This window comes from Meriones unguiculatus, chromosome 4 (genome assembly GCF_030254825.1).
Source record: "Meriones unguiculatus strain TT.TT164.6M chromosome 4, Bangor_MerUng_6.1, whole genome shotgun sequence".
Classification (NCBI taxonomy): domain Eukaryota; kingdom Metazoa; phylum Chordata; class Mammalia; order Rodentia; family Muridae; genus Meriones; species Meriones unguiculatus.
In genome coordinates, this window is record NC_083352.1 from 123,253,809 (window position 1) to 123,270,052 (window position 16,244).

Here is a 16,244-nt window from a genome sequence, read left to right on the forward strand (position 1 = left end):
TGATGAGACCTGATAGGCTAGAGTCAGATAGTAGGGGAAGAGGACCTTCCCTATCAGTGGACTAGAGGAGGGGCATAGGGGGAGAAGAGGGAGGGAGAGTGGGATTGGGAGGAGATGAGGGAGGGGGCCACAGCTGGGATACAAATTGAAGAAATTGTAATAAATGATAATAAAAAGTTCTCATAAAGCAAAGATAAATAAATAAAATAAATAAAAAGTGAAAATAGGAAACAAAACAAAACACAAAGTGGCTCCTGAGGAATACTACCCTAACTTGACCTCTGACCTCTTACATGATGTGAGCATCATGGACAAAGCACAGGCTTCAACATGAAGAGCGTTTCAAGTCGAATCCCAGGAGATTTGTCTATGAGTAAAGGAGACAAGTCGGAACTCCCCGAAGGAAAGCAAGCAAAACGGGGACCCTCCTGCAATGAGAGATGGCTGGACGCAGATCTTGACTCTAGAAGAAATAACTTCTGGGCAGTCAGAGGTGACCTACTTACAAGGGTGACCAGAGTGCCTACTACGCTCTGGCACTGGGCTCAGCACTCGGTAGGCTGCCGCTCACAAGGGAGGAACGGTGATTCCCCACTGCGGATGAGAGAGCCGAGGTTTACACAGATTAACGATTATGCAGTCACGGATCGAGTGAGTGGCAGGATTTAGGCTTTCCTCGAGGTCAGGCCGCCTCTCCCTGTCCTGGGACTTTGCATCTCACTCCCGCAGTGCTCAGTGCTTAGTGCTGTGTTGGGGCCCCTGTACCGTTTGGTTTTTGGTTGACTTGACACAAGCCAGAGTCATCCGAGAAGAGAGAACTTCAGTTGAGGAATTGCCTGCGTCAGGCTAGGGTAAGGAGGTCTGCGGGGTGTTTTCTTGACTACTGTCTGATGTGGGAGGGCCAGCACGCTGAAGGTGATGCCACCTCTGGTAGGCCGTGAGTGGGATGAGAAAGCAGGCTGAGCAAGCTGTGGGGGAGAACGACCCCAGTCAGTACTCCGTTCCTGACTCCAGGCTCCAGGCCTCACCTTCCTGATGGACAGTGATCAGAGTGTGAAACAAACCCTTTCCTCCTCAGGTAGCTTTTATTAAAAAAGGACTAGTACTGCCTCCCAAACCGCTTGCTTCTGCCCATTCATTCAACCAGTATTTCGTGCTTTGTTGTTGTTGTTGTTTTTTTTATCTTTTAGAATTTAAATACTTACTTTAGGCGTGTGTCTGTGTGTGCCCGAGTGTGTATGTATGTGTGTCACATGTGTGCAGGAGCTCACAGAGGGGTGTTGAATCCCATGGAACTGGGGTATAGGTGAGCCACCATGGGGATGCTGGGAACCTAACCTGGGCTCTCTGCACAATCGGCAAGTGCTCTTACCTGCTGAGCCCTCCGAGCAGTCCCACGGGTATTTATTGAGCTACTTACTATGGGCCAGGCTCTGGAGATCTGTGACAGAGCAAACCACCCCAACCACTTTCCAGGTGTCATCTAGTGGGAGAACCAATAGTAAGAGAGGTGAAAAGTAACACAGGCCAAAGAGCTAGGAATTCTAGGACAGCTGTTTTATAGAACGTGGTCAGGAAAGGCCCCAGCCATTTGAATAAGAGAACTTAGTGTGGGCCGTGTGAATACTAATTCAGGAGTACTGAGGAGGGCTGGGGGCTGGTGCAGTGGCAGAGCCTGTCCCTAGCACACAAGAGACTACAGATCTTAGGAAGCCTCCTCCAGAGAGGTACACCAGTTCTCTTTACACTGGTGGCTGGGAGGGTCCTAACTGAAGACAGTTCTTTCAGGACCTACACACTGCCACATACAAAACATCACCCAATTTAGCTGAGCACCTTCAGACACTCTGTGCATCAGGTTCCTCATCTGGTACCAGAGGATGAGAAAAGGATTGTTAGGGAGCCTCAGGGACATGAAGAATTAGGTAAGGATGGTCTTTGAAGATGTCCACATCCAAATCCCCAAAGCCTGGGAATGTCTCGTGTCGAAAGAGACTGTCCCTTCCATCGGGGAGATTATCACTGGGGCACCAAACCAAGAAGAAGGATGTGGGATCACAAGGATCCTTAGAGGAGGGAGGAAGAAGGTCAGGGTCGAAGATGTGATGAGAGAAGTAGAGTCCCAAGCTAGGAGGTCAGAGCAGTACCAGGAAGCCGAGAGGCATGACTCTCCCAGAGCCTGCAGAAGGCACCATGCCTGCACCTTGACTTTAGTCCTATAAAACCCATTTTGGACTTGTGATTTTCAGATTTTGTGTGTGTGTGTGTGTGTGTGTTTGTGTGTGTGGTGCTGGGAATCCAATTCAACTAAATGCCTTGTGTGCACTGAACAACTGAGCTATAGGATTAGCTTTATAATTATTATTGCAACTATTGAGACAAAGTCTCACTATGTAGTTCTGGCTGCCTTGGAACTTGCTGTGTAAACCAGGCTGACATCAGACTCACAGTCTGACTCTGCTTCCCAAATGCTGGGATTAAAGGCCTGTGATACCATGCCTGGCCAAGAGCTGGATTTTTAAAAAATCATTGAATCTATCTATCTATCTATCTATCTATCTATCTATCTATCTATCTATCTATCCATCCATCCACCTACCTACCTACCTTTCTATCTATGTCCACCTGTCTGTCCGTCTGTCTGTCTGTCTGCCCACCTATCTATGTATCTATCTATCTATTTAATATATGCGTGTTCTGTCTACATGTGTGCTTGCATGCCAGAGGAGGGCATCAGATTCCAGTACAGATGGTTGTGAGCCACCATGTGGTTGCTAGGAATTGAACTCAGGACCTCTGGAGGAGCAGACAGTGCTTTTTATATTGCTGAGCCATCTCCCCAGCCCCTAGCTACATTATTTTAATTAACTAAATTTGTGGCAATCTGTTGTGGCAACATTAGAAAACTAGTACACAAACAACAGAAAGGCTTTGATTTTACACACAGTGCTGTCACTGTATTCTTTTGCCTACACTCTGTAATACAGTAACTACCAACCTGGACCGCTGCTGCTGTCCTGTCTCTCTGGGGACTTCTCCAGCATCAGCTTGGTCATTGGGTCAGTCCCCCTGAATTCCTGTCCCATGAAAACCTTCCTCCTCTAGCCTTGTAACTGAGGGCCCTTGCTGCCGGCCCCCCTGTGTCAGAACTACTTTTTAAAAACTTCCTACTGAATACATAACCAACCATTCAAGGGTGCGAGAAATGCACTGCTCGGGAACACTTAAAAGATCATGTAATTCCACGTGCATGCTTTACAGAAGTGAAGAATGAAAATGCAGGGAGGAGAAACCACTTCTTTGAAATTGCAGAGTCAGAAATGGAGCCTCCTGCCCCCAAAGAGGGTTCTTTCTGTCATGCTACACCCCCACCCTAGTTCTATGTTGCTTCCAAAAGCTGTTTCTCTCTCTCTCTCTCTCTCTCCCTCTCTCTTTTCTTCATCAGCTCCAGCCAGTCTAAAAAGGGACCCCAGAGCCGCCCACAACGCCCAGCTGAGCCTTGACGAACACCTTGATGATACAGCGCTGCCTGTTGGCTGCCGTCGCTCCTGAGTGGGCGGTGAGTGCACGAGCGGGAATTCCCAGGAGCCCTACACAATGTCCTTGGCTCGCTCCCAGGAGGCCACCACAAGCCAGGCAATCACCAGGCCTGGGGAGGTGATGCACTTGGGGTTTTGGGTCAGCACTGGGATGTCCGTTTTTTAATTCTGGGAAGACCTCTGACCAAGGCCAGAGGCGTTCACTCTCATTCACTCTGAGGAGGAAGGAGACCTGGTCTTCCTTACTCTTCTTCCAAACTCCTCCACACTCTAGCGCTGTTGAGCTGCCATGTTGCCTGAGCACATCCTGCAGACCAAGCCTCGTTTTCATGATGGAAGCCCACATTCATTTGTGTTCTGGCCTTGTCTTGCTGAACTATTAGGTATATCCTTCAGGTACACCTTGCATCCTACCCCGTGGGGGAGGCAATCTGTCCCAGGCTTAGTGGCCTTCCTCGGTGCGCCCAGTGGCATCGCCACATCCCTTAGGGAGAGTCTGTCTCACACTGGGGCACCGGCAAGGCTCCACATGCCTGTCATCCCCACCAAAGTCTTGCTTGGGAGCTCACAGCCTGGTGTGGGAGGGAGATTCGGAAGTATTAAACACCTCATTGTGACAAGTGGAACGGAAGGCCAGGACAAGGTGCCATGGAAGTGCATATCAAAGAGAATGGCTGTGATGTCAGGGATGGCCTTCCCAAGTACATAACATCTCAGAGGAGACCTGTGAACAAACGGGTGAAAACTAAAAAAAGGGAACATTTCAGGAAAAAAAGATGATTTCATTCAGTTTCTTAAAGGGAAGGAGTTTGTAGTCTAGGAAAGTGGAAAGTGGGCCATGGTGGTTGGAGTCTAGCAACCAATGAAGAGAGTGGGTGGGAAAACGGAAGTTGGAGAGTGGGAAGCGCTCAGCTTAGGGCCTTACAGGCCTCCTGGCAGCGGCTGCTGGCAGCGAGGGGCCCGCCAGACCGTCCTTTCTACTTTTGTGCGTGTTTGAAAATTTTCCATAATAAAAGTTGGTAGCAGTTGGGGCTGGAGAGATGGCTCAGTGGTTAAAGCACTAGCTAGTCTTTCAGAGGACCCAGATTCAATTTCCAGCACCCACAGATGCTCCCAACAGTCTGTCACTCCAGCCCCAGGGAATATAATGCCCTCTTCTGGCTTCCGAGGAAACTGCAGACATCCATGCCGGCAAAACACCCCCCACACACACACATACAAAATGAACATAAAAACGTCTTTTGAAAAATTAGTAATGGTTTAGTAATAGTCTTTGTCCTAAAAGCCATTTAAGCAGGAAGAGGTGGGAGCAAGACAGTCTAATTGGAGTGCATTAAAATTTTACTACCGAAGATTTTTAAGCATTCAGAAAGTACGTAAAAATAATAAAAACCAACATCAGGTAATCATCATCCAGTCTGCCGTGACGTGTTTACTGTCTCCATATCTACCACTCACGTCTTGCTGCAAGTCCATGGGCAGGAGGTCGACAGGGAAGACAGCTGTGCACTACTTTGTTCACAGACAGCGTGAGACAGGCTATACTTTGTGAGGTACTGGCTGGACTTTCTAATGTCTATTCAAAAGGCTTGTTTATTCATTCTTACTATTTCTAATGTCTTTCTCTTTCTATCTGTTCTCTGTGTGTGTGTGTGGGGGGACCCACGGGGGAGGGGATCCTGTACTCCAGGCTAGCCTCACACTACATGAACATGATCTAGAGCATCTTGATCCTCCTGCCTCCCCCTCCCGAGGCAGGATTACAGGTATGTGACGCCATGCCTGGTCTATGCACACATAAGGGTCTGTGCACACTCATAGGCACTGGACATGGGACTGTGTGTCGGCTTTATACACAGATCTCACATAGATTTTTTTTTTTTTTTTTTGAGGAAGAGTCTATGCAACCTTTCAGCTCAGGTGGAAAGGTTTTAAAGTTGGATAAGAGACAGAAGTTTAGTCTAAGACAGTGGTGTAGAGCAGGGAATTTGGTAACCAAGCACTCGGCGTGGGGACCGGCTGGGGTTGGTCACTGAAATGAGGCAGATGGGGAGAAAGAAAGGGGAAAGAACAGTCCTGTTTGGGGGACACCCAAATGTTTGTGGTGCAGGACTGAGCTTAAAAGTATTCACTGGCAGTAAAAGTGGAGTAACCATGTCTGTTTTTGTTAGCCTGTGTGCATAACCTTTTGTAAAATGTTATCTATGTGTACACTCACAGGCACGCAGATATTCAAGCCAAATACATATATATATATTTACTTACACCCGGGACTTGGCTATTGCCAAACATATTATTAAAGCATAGGTCAAAGTTGGTTTTTAAAACGAGTTGGTGCTGTAAAACTTATGAGAACTTGAGTGAAATAAATCCTGGAGCCCAGAGAAACTAAATGATTGGTTCTGAAGCCTCTGGGAAGGGGCTGCGGTGTAGCTCGGGGCATGGCGCTAATAGCAGCAAGCATGAGGCCTGGATCTGAGCTCCAGCACTGCAAAATAAAGAAATTGAAAGGCAGGCCCCTCAGTGAGGGTGGGGGCAGGACCAGAGGCCATACCTTTATCCACGTGCATTCCCTACCACGAGCACTCAGGCCTAAGCCCTGTTAAGAAAGCTTAAAACAGCCTGAGCTACAAGCAGCACTCAGGGCAGATCGGGGTGAGTGCGGCCAGGTCCCTCAGCCTCCTCACAATGCTCTGAACAGGCCTCTTCTCTGCTGGGATTCTGTCAATGAGGCCCTTAGCCTCTGGGCGAAGGCCAAGCTTACAGTCTGCTCACAGCTTCCCTTTCCAGCCCCTTTCCATCCACACTCTTACTGGAAACAAGTAACTCAATGCCCCAGATAGATCCAATTATCCAGTATTTCCGAGACACGCCACTGACTCAGGAGGAGCTATGGTTCCCCGCTTTCCCTGCCTGGATTGCTGGCCCACCATTCTCCATCCCTTTCCTCTGTCTGAGATCCATCTCGGTTGCTGTTTTCTCTTAAGCATCCACTCACTGACCCAACCTCAGCAGAACTAACTCGTGCTCTCCCTCCTTAGGGCTTGCCTACACCTTATCTTTGCCTCTAGTACTAATGAGAGTATAATCCAGCATTGGGGAAGCTGAGGCAGTGTCATCACTGAGCATTCAAGGTGAGTCTGAGCTCCACAGCAAAGCCCTTTCCCAACAAATAAATACATAAACAGACAAACAAATACATAAATAAAATCAAAAAAGAAGAAAAAATATTCCTTAGTGTATACATGTGTCATGGCTGGTTTTGTGTGTCAACTTGACACAAGCAAGAGTCATTGGAGAGGAAGGGGCCTCAGTCGAGGAAATGCCTCCATGAGATCCAGCTGTCAGGCATTTTCCCAGTTAGTGATCAATGGGGGAGGGCCCCCGCTCACGGTGGGCGGTGCTTGCTGTCCCTGGGCTGGTGGGCCTGGGTCCTGTAGAGTAAGTCATGTGAAGCAAGACAGGAAGCAGCACCCCTCCATGGCCTCCACATCATTCTGCCTCCAGGGTCCTGCCTGTTTGCGTTCCTGGCCTGACTTCCTCCAATGATGGACTAGGCTCTGGGAGTGTGAGTCAAACAAACCCTTTCTTCCCCAACCTGCTCTGTGGCCCTGGTGTTTCACTGCAGCGACAGAAACCCTGACTAATGACGCGTATTCTTCAAGAGAAGTCCTGAGCACTTGGGTAGCAAAGAATCCTTTGGGGGAACACAGAGAGGAAGATTAAAAGTTTTTATCATTTAGGTGTCATACTGTGCCGGGCACTGAGGGGATGGCGATTTCAGTCTGTTTCCTCACCTGGGAGTTCACACGATTCCATATTCCCTGCAAGGCTAAGCAATTCCCAACACGAGTCTCTTCATACAATTAGGATTTACATCCATCAGTATAATTTACTAATGCTATCACCTTTCAAGCCCTGGCATGGAAAATGGCGGCCCCAGGAACCCAGAGGGGAAAGCGCTGAGCACAAGGACAGAGAAGCCAGCTCTGGTCTCCACCTCGCTGTTTATTAGCTGTGGGTGGGTCCCTGGAGAAGCTGACGAGGAAGCCTGTCATCTCTCTGAGCCGCTGTTTACTCATCCACAAAGTCGGTACAGCTTCTTTGGCTACTTCATGAGGCCATTGCCAGGACCACATACACATGACAGTGTCTGGAAAGTTCAAAACGCCTTACACAACCAGGGGCTGTTAGTTGTTTTTTGTTTGTTTGTTTTTGAGATAGGGTTTCTCTGTGTAGCCTTTGTAGACCAGGCTGGCCTCGAACTCACAGTGATCCACCCGCCTCTGCCTCCTGAGTGCTTAGATCACAGACCTGCGCCACCATACCCAGCTAGCAGGGAGAACTTCTAATAGGCTCTTTCTCCCCAGACAAGAGTGGGATGTGCCGGAGGCTACGATGATACCAGAATAATTGGGGACTTGGGAATTTGTCAGTGCGTCTTAATAGGCCTGTCTCTGGCTCAGCCTCATCCAGGGCTCTTCACCTCCTTGATTGCAGAGGTGCAAATCAGAGAACGCTCTCCATCTGCTCAGAACACATCACTCAAAACCAGTCCATTACACCCTGAGTCTCAGAGCCATACTCTTGTTACCCACGTGGCCTGGGCTCACAGCTTATCTTTGTCTACTCTGATTTTCTTCAAAATCAAGCTATACCTAAGAAGGACATAAACTAGTACTAAGAAAAAGGGGGGCTTTAAATAAACCAAAGGCGAGAAGCCAACTGGAGACTTGGTAGCATCCCTCCTTCACCCCACATACAAAATACAAAAGCGCTCAAGAAAGCAAAAGACTGGATACTTTTTTTTTTTAATCTTGGTAATGAAAGACCAGAGATAGGAAATCAAAAGCCAAAGATAGAGCTCCCCCCCCACCAACAAAACAAAACAAAACAAAACAAAAACCACTTCCAATTTAGAAGTCAGGAGGCCAGGGACGAGTTCTGGTTTGAATCATTGGCAATCAAGGTTTGTGCCTGTGGACACCTCATTCAAGACAATTGGAGAAATAACTGTGAAGTGCTGCTTTGTGTTCACTTTGCGATTGCTATGGTGATGGCTACCTCTCAAGCCCTCTTCCCTGCCTATCACCGACATTGGATGGCATCCTACAGAAGGAGTTAGGAAAGAACCCAAAGGTGAATTGTGAAGCAGCTGCTTACAACTAGAGGAGTGAGCCCCAGTTCCAGGGAAGGAAGCCCAGACAAGGCATTGTCTAGGAAGGTCTTTATTTGTGTGTGTGTGTGTGTGTGTGTGTGTGTGTGCGTGCATGTGTGTGCATGTGGAAGCCACAGAGCAAGCTCAGGGGTTGTTTCTCATGAGCCATCTATCTTGTCTTTGGGTTTTTGTTTGTTTGTCTGGTTGGTTGGTTGGTTTTTTTCCTTTGAGGCAGAATCTCTCACTGGAACTTGGGGCTCAACTATTAGGATAGGCTAGCTAGCCAGCAAGCCCCGGGGACCCTGTTTTCTCCTCCCAGCATTGGGTGCTGCCCCAGGATTTTAACATGGGTGCTAAGGATTGAACCCGGGTCTCACTTTACCATATGAGCCATCCCCCACTCCCTAAGAAGGGTTTTAGAAGCTGATATGCCTGTAAATGCTTATTTCAGGTGAGCATAACCCTTGGAAATAAAGAACATAAGAACTTAATGATGAGTATATAAGGTTTGGGACTGGGTTAGATTTTGGTGGGAAAAAAAACTTGCCCCAAATCCACAACCTTTTCCTTCCCAAACAATGTGTGTTTTCAAAAATTAAATGACACACTGACTGGGGCTGCCTCTAAGTGTTCTCCTGAGAGGAATAAATGATGAGGGAGAAGGGGGGGGGGATTTCCAAGAGAGGAAGGTTTGGGCCAGCACCAAAAGGAAAGCTTCCTGACCAATGGGTGGACATGCAGCAGTGAGCAACACATGACCATGTCCAGGGAGTCCTGGCGGCCTGTCTTAGGATAAATGAGAGGCAGGCTTATCTGGAGTCAGGATGCATTATCTATGAACAGTGGGCCTGCTAATGGGGAGGCAGGGACCTCTGGGGACCTCAAGACAGAAAGAGGAGCAACAGTATCTGTGGGCTGGAAAGCAATGATAAAGTTTCAGTGCTGTCACCCACCGGTGCTCAGGAAGGGACAATTAGGTGCTGTCTCAATAATTTCTAAAACTTTTGGATAGCATATTAGATATATTAAATGGATTGGGATGGTCATGCTTTCATCAAAGCCTGAGAATGCACTTAGAGATAGGAAAGGCCAGATGGGAACAGCCAGTCCCTTCTCTGAATGGAAGGGGTGAGGAGTGCAAGGGGCCCCCGAGAGACCATGCTGGCACCTGTCTGACTTAATTTTTTATAAGTGATCCAGAAAAAGTAGAGCAAAGAGAAAAAAATAAAATCTCCAGACCGCAGCTCATATTAAACCCATTCAGGTATGGAAATGCTATGCCAGGGGTGGGGGCAGGGTGGGAGAAGGGGGAGAGCAAAATGACACAGTCGGATGTCAATGTGGAGAAATGTAAGCCAAGGCAGTCAGATAAAAATAATCCACACACAAGGTGTTGTGTTCCTGACTATCGGTTTTGACCCGTGAAAGGGAGCGGGCTGTTCTGTGGGTTGTTTCCCAAAGGCTGCGGCCTAATATGCTTGGATCAGGACAGCTAGGAAAGGATCCCTGCCAACAGCACAGGACCGGAGAACCAAAGAAGAAATTATCCCTTCTCTGTGAAGGAACTCCACATCTGGAGACAGTGGTCAGGTTGAAAATGAACTCCTCTAGATAGCCACAGAGAACAACAAAAACTAACCCAGGACAAATGTGACTCTTGTGGAGGTGGCCCGTCATGATGGGAAAACTTAGGTTTGGAGTCATGAAGGGTGTGAGAGGTGGAAGGCCAGGAAGGGGAAGCAGAGTAAACATGACCTTCTCTTCAAAGCCTGACACGTCTAAGCAAACTGTGTCCTCTAAATGTGCAAAGTACCACAGGCACAAAAGGTCTCTAGGCTGAGATCCTTCAGCTCAGAGATGTTGAGAGCTCCCACAAAGAGACAGACCAAAGTATCAAGGCCATCAGGGGCCAACGTGAGTCGAGAGCCCACACACCGTAAACCCAGGGCTCCCCTCACCTGCACACACTCAGGAAGCCTGGGAGAGCCTGCTTTTGCTAGGGTGGGAAGACATGAGTCACATCACTTTGGTGTGGGACAGAGCTGAAACCACAAACAAACTAGAGAAAGTTTTCATTGAAAGCCAGGTAACAATCATGAGCGCGCAAAAGGGTGGGTATCGGCTGGGCAAAGGATTCTTTCCTACTCGCTGCCTCCCTTTTATTTTAAAACATATTGACTTTGGACAGGCTAAAGAAATTTAGAGTCTTCCTCCGAGAAAAAAAAAAAATATATATATATATACATTTTCCACATATGAACACAAATTAGCAGGAATTTTCGAAGAATTTATGATCCCTTGAGATTCTTGTCCAGTTAGAAAAACTGCTGTTCCGGCAGATTCTCCCAAACAGCCTGTGTACTTATCCAACACACTTCTCAGGACAATTCACGCAATCACTAATTTCCCCCATCAACGTCAACACTACCTCAGCACCGTTTATTAGAATTGCAGGCTTCTAGGTCGGGAGAGAGCAGGGGAAAGGGCACAGCTGCCCCTGACCCCATGTGATATAGTGTCCCCGCTTAAACATGAAGAGACGAGGGTCAAACCCACTAGCTCTGTGACCTTGGGCAAATTCCTTAAGTTCTCCGGGTCTCTGCCCCCATCTGTAAAATGGGGACAGGTGCTCCAGCTAGCCCACAGAATACATGCTGGGATTAACCGAACTAATTCCTATCAAACACAGCGCCAAGCCTGGCCCATAGTGCACGGCTGTTATCATGCATGTATCCATGCAGGCATTATGCATGCATGCATCCAGTCCCCTCCAGGAGCTCCCACTTGCCCAGTGGTGAGCAGCTCGCCGCCTCCCGGGCTGGCTGAGCACCTCCGATTGTTACACAAACTTCCTGCATCGGGCCGAAATGTGCCTTCTTGCACCACCCACCCACCCACCCCCACTGTCGAGTGGCCTCAGCTCTGCCCGGCGGGGCCACGCGGATCGAATCCAAGCCGACGGTCCCTGAGCTACCAAGCCGGCGAGTGGGTCCTTCCTCGCCCTCTTCCCTCCCCCTCCCCAGCCCCAACAGCCCCGACTCCTTCTTCCCCAGCCCACGACGCGCTGGCTGCGCTTACTATTTACTCCGCGGCGCCGTACGGCTTCCCGCACGCACAGCCTTGCAGGCCACGCGCCCAGCCGCCACCGCGGCCCTCCCGACCCTCCGCTCCGCCCCCGCCCGCCGCCCCTGTCCACGGTGCTGAACCGAGCCCGGCCCGCGGGCCCCGCCCGACCCGAGCGCCGACCCCGCGCCGGGGCCCCCCGCCCCGCGCCCGGCCCCGGGCCCGCGCGCCTGCCCACCTGCCCGGCGAAGGGCGCGTCCGCCCCGGCCGGCTCCCCGGCCCCCGCCGCCGCCGCCGCGAGGCAGCAGAGCGCGGGCAGCAGCGGCAGCAGCCGCCCCGGGGCCCGCCAGGCGCTCCAGCGCGCGGCCCGGCCCGGCGCAGCGCGGCCGCCCCGGCTCCTCGGCATCCCGGCGGCGGGGGCCCGGCCGCCCGGCTGCGATGGCGGCGGCGGCGGCGGCTCCGGCCGGGTCCTCCCGCTGCAGCCGCTGCGGAGCCGCCGAGTCACGGCGCCGCGGACGCGCGCCTGGCCCGCCTGCCTCCGCCGCCGCCGCCGCCGCCGCCTCGGCCGCCGCGCGCCCCCGCCTCCGCGCGCCCCGCCCCGCCGAGGGCTGGCGAGGGGCGGCCGGGGGCGCGGGGGCAGCGCCCGAGCGGGACCCGCGGGCGGCGGCGGCGGCGCCGGGGCGCGCGGGAGGCGCTCGCCCGAGGCGCCGGGTGCAAAGAGGGCAACCCCGGGAGAGGGCGAAGAGGCCAGAGGGATAACGCCGGCCCCGGGGCGGCAGGCAGGGCCCGGGGTCCGCAGCCCCAGGCTGGCCCTGGCGGGAGAGGGGCTGAGGAGCGACGCTGGAGGAAGGGGGGCCTGGGAAACAGCCTGGGTTGGAAGAGAGTGAGCCTAGAAGCGCTTGGCCTCGGGGAAGGAGTCTCAGGGGCTTCCCTGAGGGGTGATGCGGAGACGCAGAAAGAACAGACGTGGGCAGTGCTTCCATGGGGGTGGGGGGCAGCCCTGGGAAACTTGCTCCTTTACCCCTCAGAGAGAGAGAGTGATTGCCCACCCCGTAAATGTCCCGCATTGATGGAAGAACCTTCTGTCCTTAGTGCCCTGGCTACTGGGGCTACTAAAACCAAAAGGAAAGCCCACGGGCCAAGATGTAGAAGGTTCTACCTAGTAAGAAAACGCAAGCACCCAGAAAACCGGGATATCACCTACCCACCAAGCATCAGAAAGGATTGTAGGGGTCCAGGCTCAGGGGGAGGAGGTAGGGCTCCAGCAAGGCCCCAAGGAAAGGCTGGAATTAAACGAGGGAGGAGCGGAGGGTGAGCATGGCGGGGCTGGGGCAGTTTCTGTGGAGCACCCGTGCTAGGAACTGAGAAAAACGGTGAATGTGCGGAGTGCTGGGACTGTTAATCTGGTTCTGCCTCTGTGCGGATGGTGAGTGCAGGTTGTCTTGAGCAGGGTAAAGTGTTAACTGTGGCTGTCTGGCAGTTTGGAGGTATGGAGCAGCCACAGACATTAGGGTCAGACCTGTGTCCAAGCCCTGGCTCATCTCACTTTCATAACCCGGTGCCCTTACTACTGTATACAGATGCTCTTTGGCGTTTAATAAGTGTTTCATGTTAGTCTCCTCCCAAAGCAAAGGATGCCGGGAAGACTGGGAGAGAACTTTAACAGTCTCCAAAAAAAGGACACTCGGATCCCAACAGCTACTGTTCGTTGAATGCCCACCGCCTGCCAGGCTCTGGGCTAAGCACTCCGCTGAGCCATACCTCCTCCTTGACAAGCCCTGTGAAACAGGTTGTTACTGTAAACCAATTTAGGGTAAAGAGGAGGCTCTGAATAAGTTTGCCAAACATACATGATTCATAAGTGTGCAGCTGAGCAGTCTGGCCTCAAAACACGTTTTGTTTGCTAGGATGGCATGAGAGGAGGAGGGGAGAAGGTGTGTGGGGTGATGGCCAATGTAGAAGGTGAATGGGGGCATCTGGAGTCCTCATGGGGAGGGCTAGCTTGGGGTAGGTGACAAGGAGTCTGGAGTTAGACGTTTGGAAACTGGAGGCTACAGCTTGGTCACTGAAATAGGCCTGGGAATGAGCAGGTTTGGGGAAGCTAAAAGAGGGGAGCAGAGAAGAGCAAAAGGCCAAGGGCCCCATCTGGAGACTTCCAGAAGAGCCTACAAAAGAGTCTGGAGCTGAAAAAAAGGCTGAAACAGGGCTAAGGCCAGGACAATGGCTCAGTAGATAAAGTGCTTGTCATACAAGCGTGAGACCTGGGTTCAGATCCGTCTCGCCCATGTAAAATGCCAGTTGGGTGTCTGTGACCTGAGCGCTGGGGGTGTGGAGCACAGAGAAAGGTCGATCCCAGGGCCCCACTGGTCAGCCAGTCTAGCTGAAATGGTGAGCTATAGTGAGTGGCCCTGTCTCAGTAAATACATACATAAAATAGCAATGTGATTGCTAACCTCTGACAGCCAAGGTGCCCTTATGAGCAAGCACAGCCTCCCCGCCCCCACATATACACAGTACATACCCACCCTCCCAAAGAGCTGAACATCAGGATTGGGAAGAGTCATGGGAGAGGGAGGAGGGTTTCTAAGGGAGAGGAACGGTTGACAGTCTCTAGGGAGGAGATAGAGGGGGAAAAAAAACAAGGTTGTGTAAGTAATACAGAGATGCAGAAATACTGAAGAGAGATACCAAGTTGCCTGTAGCGGGAAGGTTTGGGAAGGCTTGTGCTCCGGGAGAAAATGAAGCGTTCAGGGAAGGAAAGACTGAGCCTCCTCATGGTTAAGGCCAAATGCCCATGAACTGCTCCTGATGATTCAGAACTGAGAGTTCTGCGGTGATGGAGGGACAGAGGATGTGGATGGCGGTGGGGGGAAAGCCACTAATAACAAATGGATGCAGGCTCAGTAGCTTCCAGCCTTTCTATTGGGTGGCTCCCAAACGCCTGTAATACCAGCTCTCGGGGGATCCCTCTGGCTTCTTTGGGCACCTGTACTCTCGTGCACACACACACACAGGAACAGCCAAATGATTTAAAACAGAGTTAAGTCTTAAATTAGAAGAGAAGGAAAAAAAAAAAGAGCAAGTGGATGCACATCAGGAATTCCTAAGATGGTCTTATTAGCCCGAGGAACTGAGGTCTGTGCGGAAGTCAGAGGTGGCTTAGACGGCTTCAGAAAAATCTCCCGTGTACTCCCTGGAGAGCTTGGCTTCCCAGCCTTTCACAACCACAGCGGGCATGGGGCAAATAGGGAAGGTACTTCATTTCACGTGGGATACCTGGATCCAGGCCCTGGCCTGGTGGGCCATTTCAGTGTGCCCCAGGGCAAGTGGCTTCACCTCCTTGTGTCACTTCCTTGTAACCTGAAGCCAGCGCGCCGTGCCCCGCCCCAACACTGTATGAAAGATTGGATGGCGGCTCAGATTCGCCTTCTGAGCCATACGGTCAACTGACCAAGGGCTAGGAAAAACAACTGAAATTGCTAATTTTTATTTAGAGCCAGTGTCACATGTAGCCCAGACTGGCCTCAATTCCACTCTATAGTTAGGATGACCTTCATTTCCTCAGGATTACAGGGGTGCACTACCGTACCAGGTTCATGTAGTGCTGGGGGTAGAACCCAGGGCTTTGTGCTTGTTAGGCAAACATGCTGCTCACTGAGCTCTATGTCTGGGCTGATACACACACACACACACACACACACACACACGCACACGCACACACACACGTTTAGACAGGGTCTCACTATGTAGCCCTGGCTGACCTGGAATTGGAACTCACTATGTAGACCAGGCTGGTCTTGAACTCAGAGATCTGCCTGCCTCTGCCTCCCAAGTGCCTGAGAGTAAAGGTGTGTGCCGTCATGCCCAACTTAAACAAACTTACTTATTGTACAAAATATGATTTTATGATGAGATTTCCATACGTGTCCACCTATCTGTGATGTGCCTGATCATATCATATCGACCACTTATGAAGAAATACCGTGTCTGTAGGAGAGTCATTCTAGGGAAAGGAGACCCCTGTTCCCTTCCCTGCCCTTTTATTTCTTCACTCCACATGCACTTATTTTACTGCGTTTGTCTCCCAGACACTGCGTGCACAGCTGGGAATGTGAAGATGATTTGGGTAGGCAGCTGTCTGGAGGAAGACAGCTGAGGAGATAGGCGCTAATACAGAAAGCAGGAGGCTAACACAATGGCTGCCCTGAGAGAGAAGAGAGCAGTGTGTTGTGGTAGGAGTTTTCAACAGTGTAAAATGTGGCTAACGCGGTCTTCTCACCACCCTTCACTTGGGAGGCTATTGTTGTTTGGGTGTTCGTTTACACACCGATTTTGTGGTGCTAGCAATTAGGTCCAGGGCCTTGCAGGCTGGGTAAACGCTCCACTGCTGAGCTAGCCTCGCAGCCCCATATTATCATCTTAAACGAATCGATATGCACGCTTAAAATTTTCTCAGTTTTAGCCGGGCTTGGCGGTGCATGGCT

General features: G+C 51.0%; 1 protein-coding gene across 3 annotated transcripts in view; it reads right to left on the reverse strand.

Annotated features, from left to right (window-relative positions):
• Positions 1–12,283, reverse strand: part of Mmp24 (matrix metallopeptidase 24) — a 43,613-nt gene extending 31,330 nt beyond the window's left edge. The window contains exon 1 of one of the 3 annotated variants that reach the window (XM_021640519.2): positions 11,999–12,281. In XM_021640519.2, coding sequence (XP_021496194.1) covers positions 11,999–12,166 — 168 coding nt within the window. In that variant the 5' untranslated portion in view covers positions 12,167–12,281. Of the gene's footprint in view, positions 1–11,775; positions 11,796–11,998 lie in introns of those variants that run through there. The other 2 variants (XM_060382987.1, XM_060382988.1) reach the window with 2 other exon arrangements.
• Positions 12,284–16,244: the final 3,961 nt, after the last annotated feature.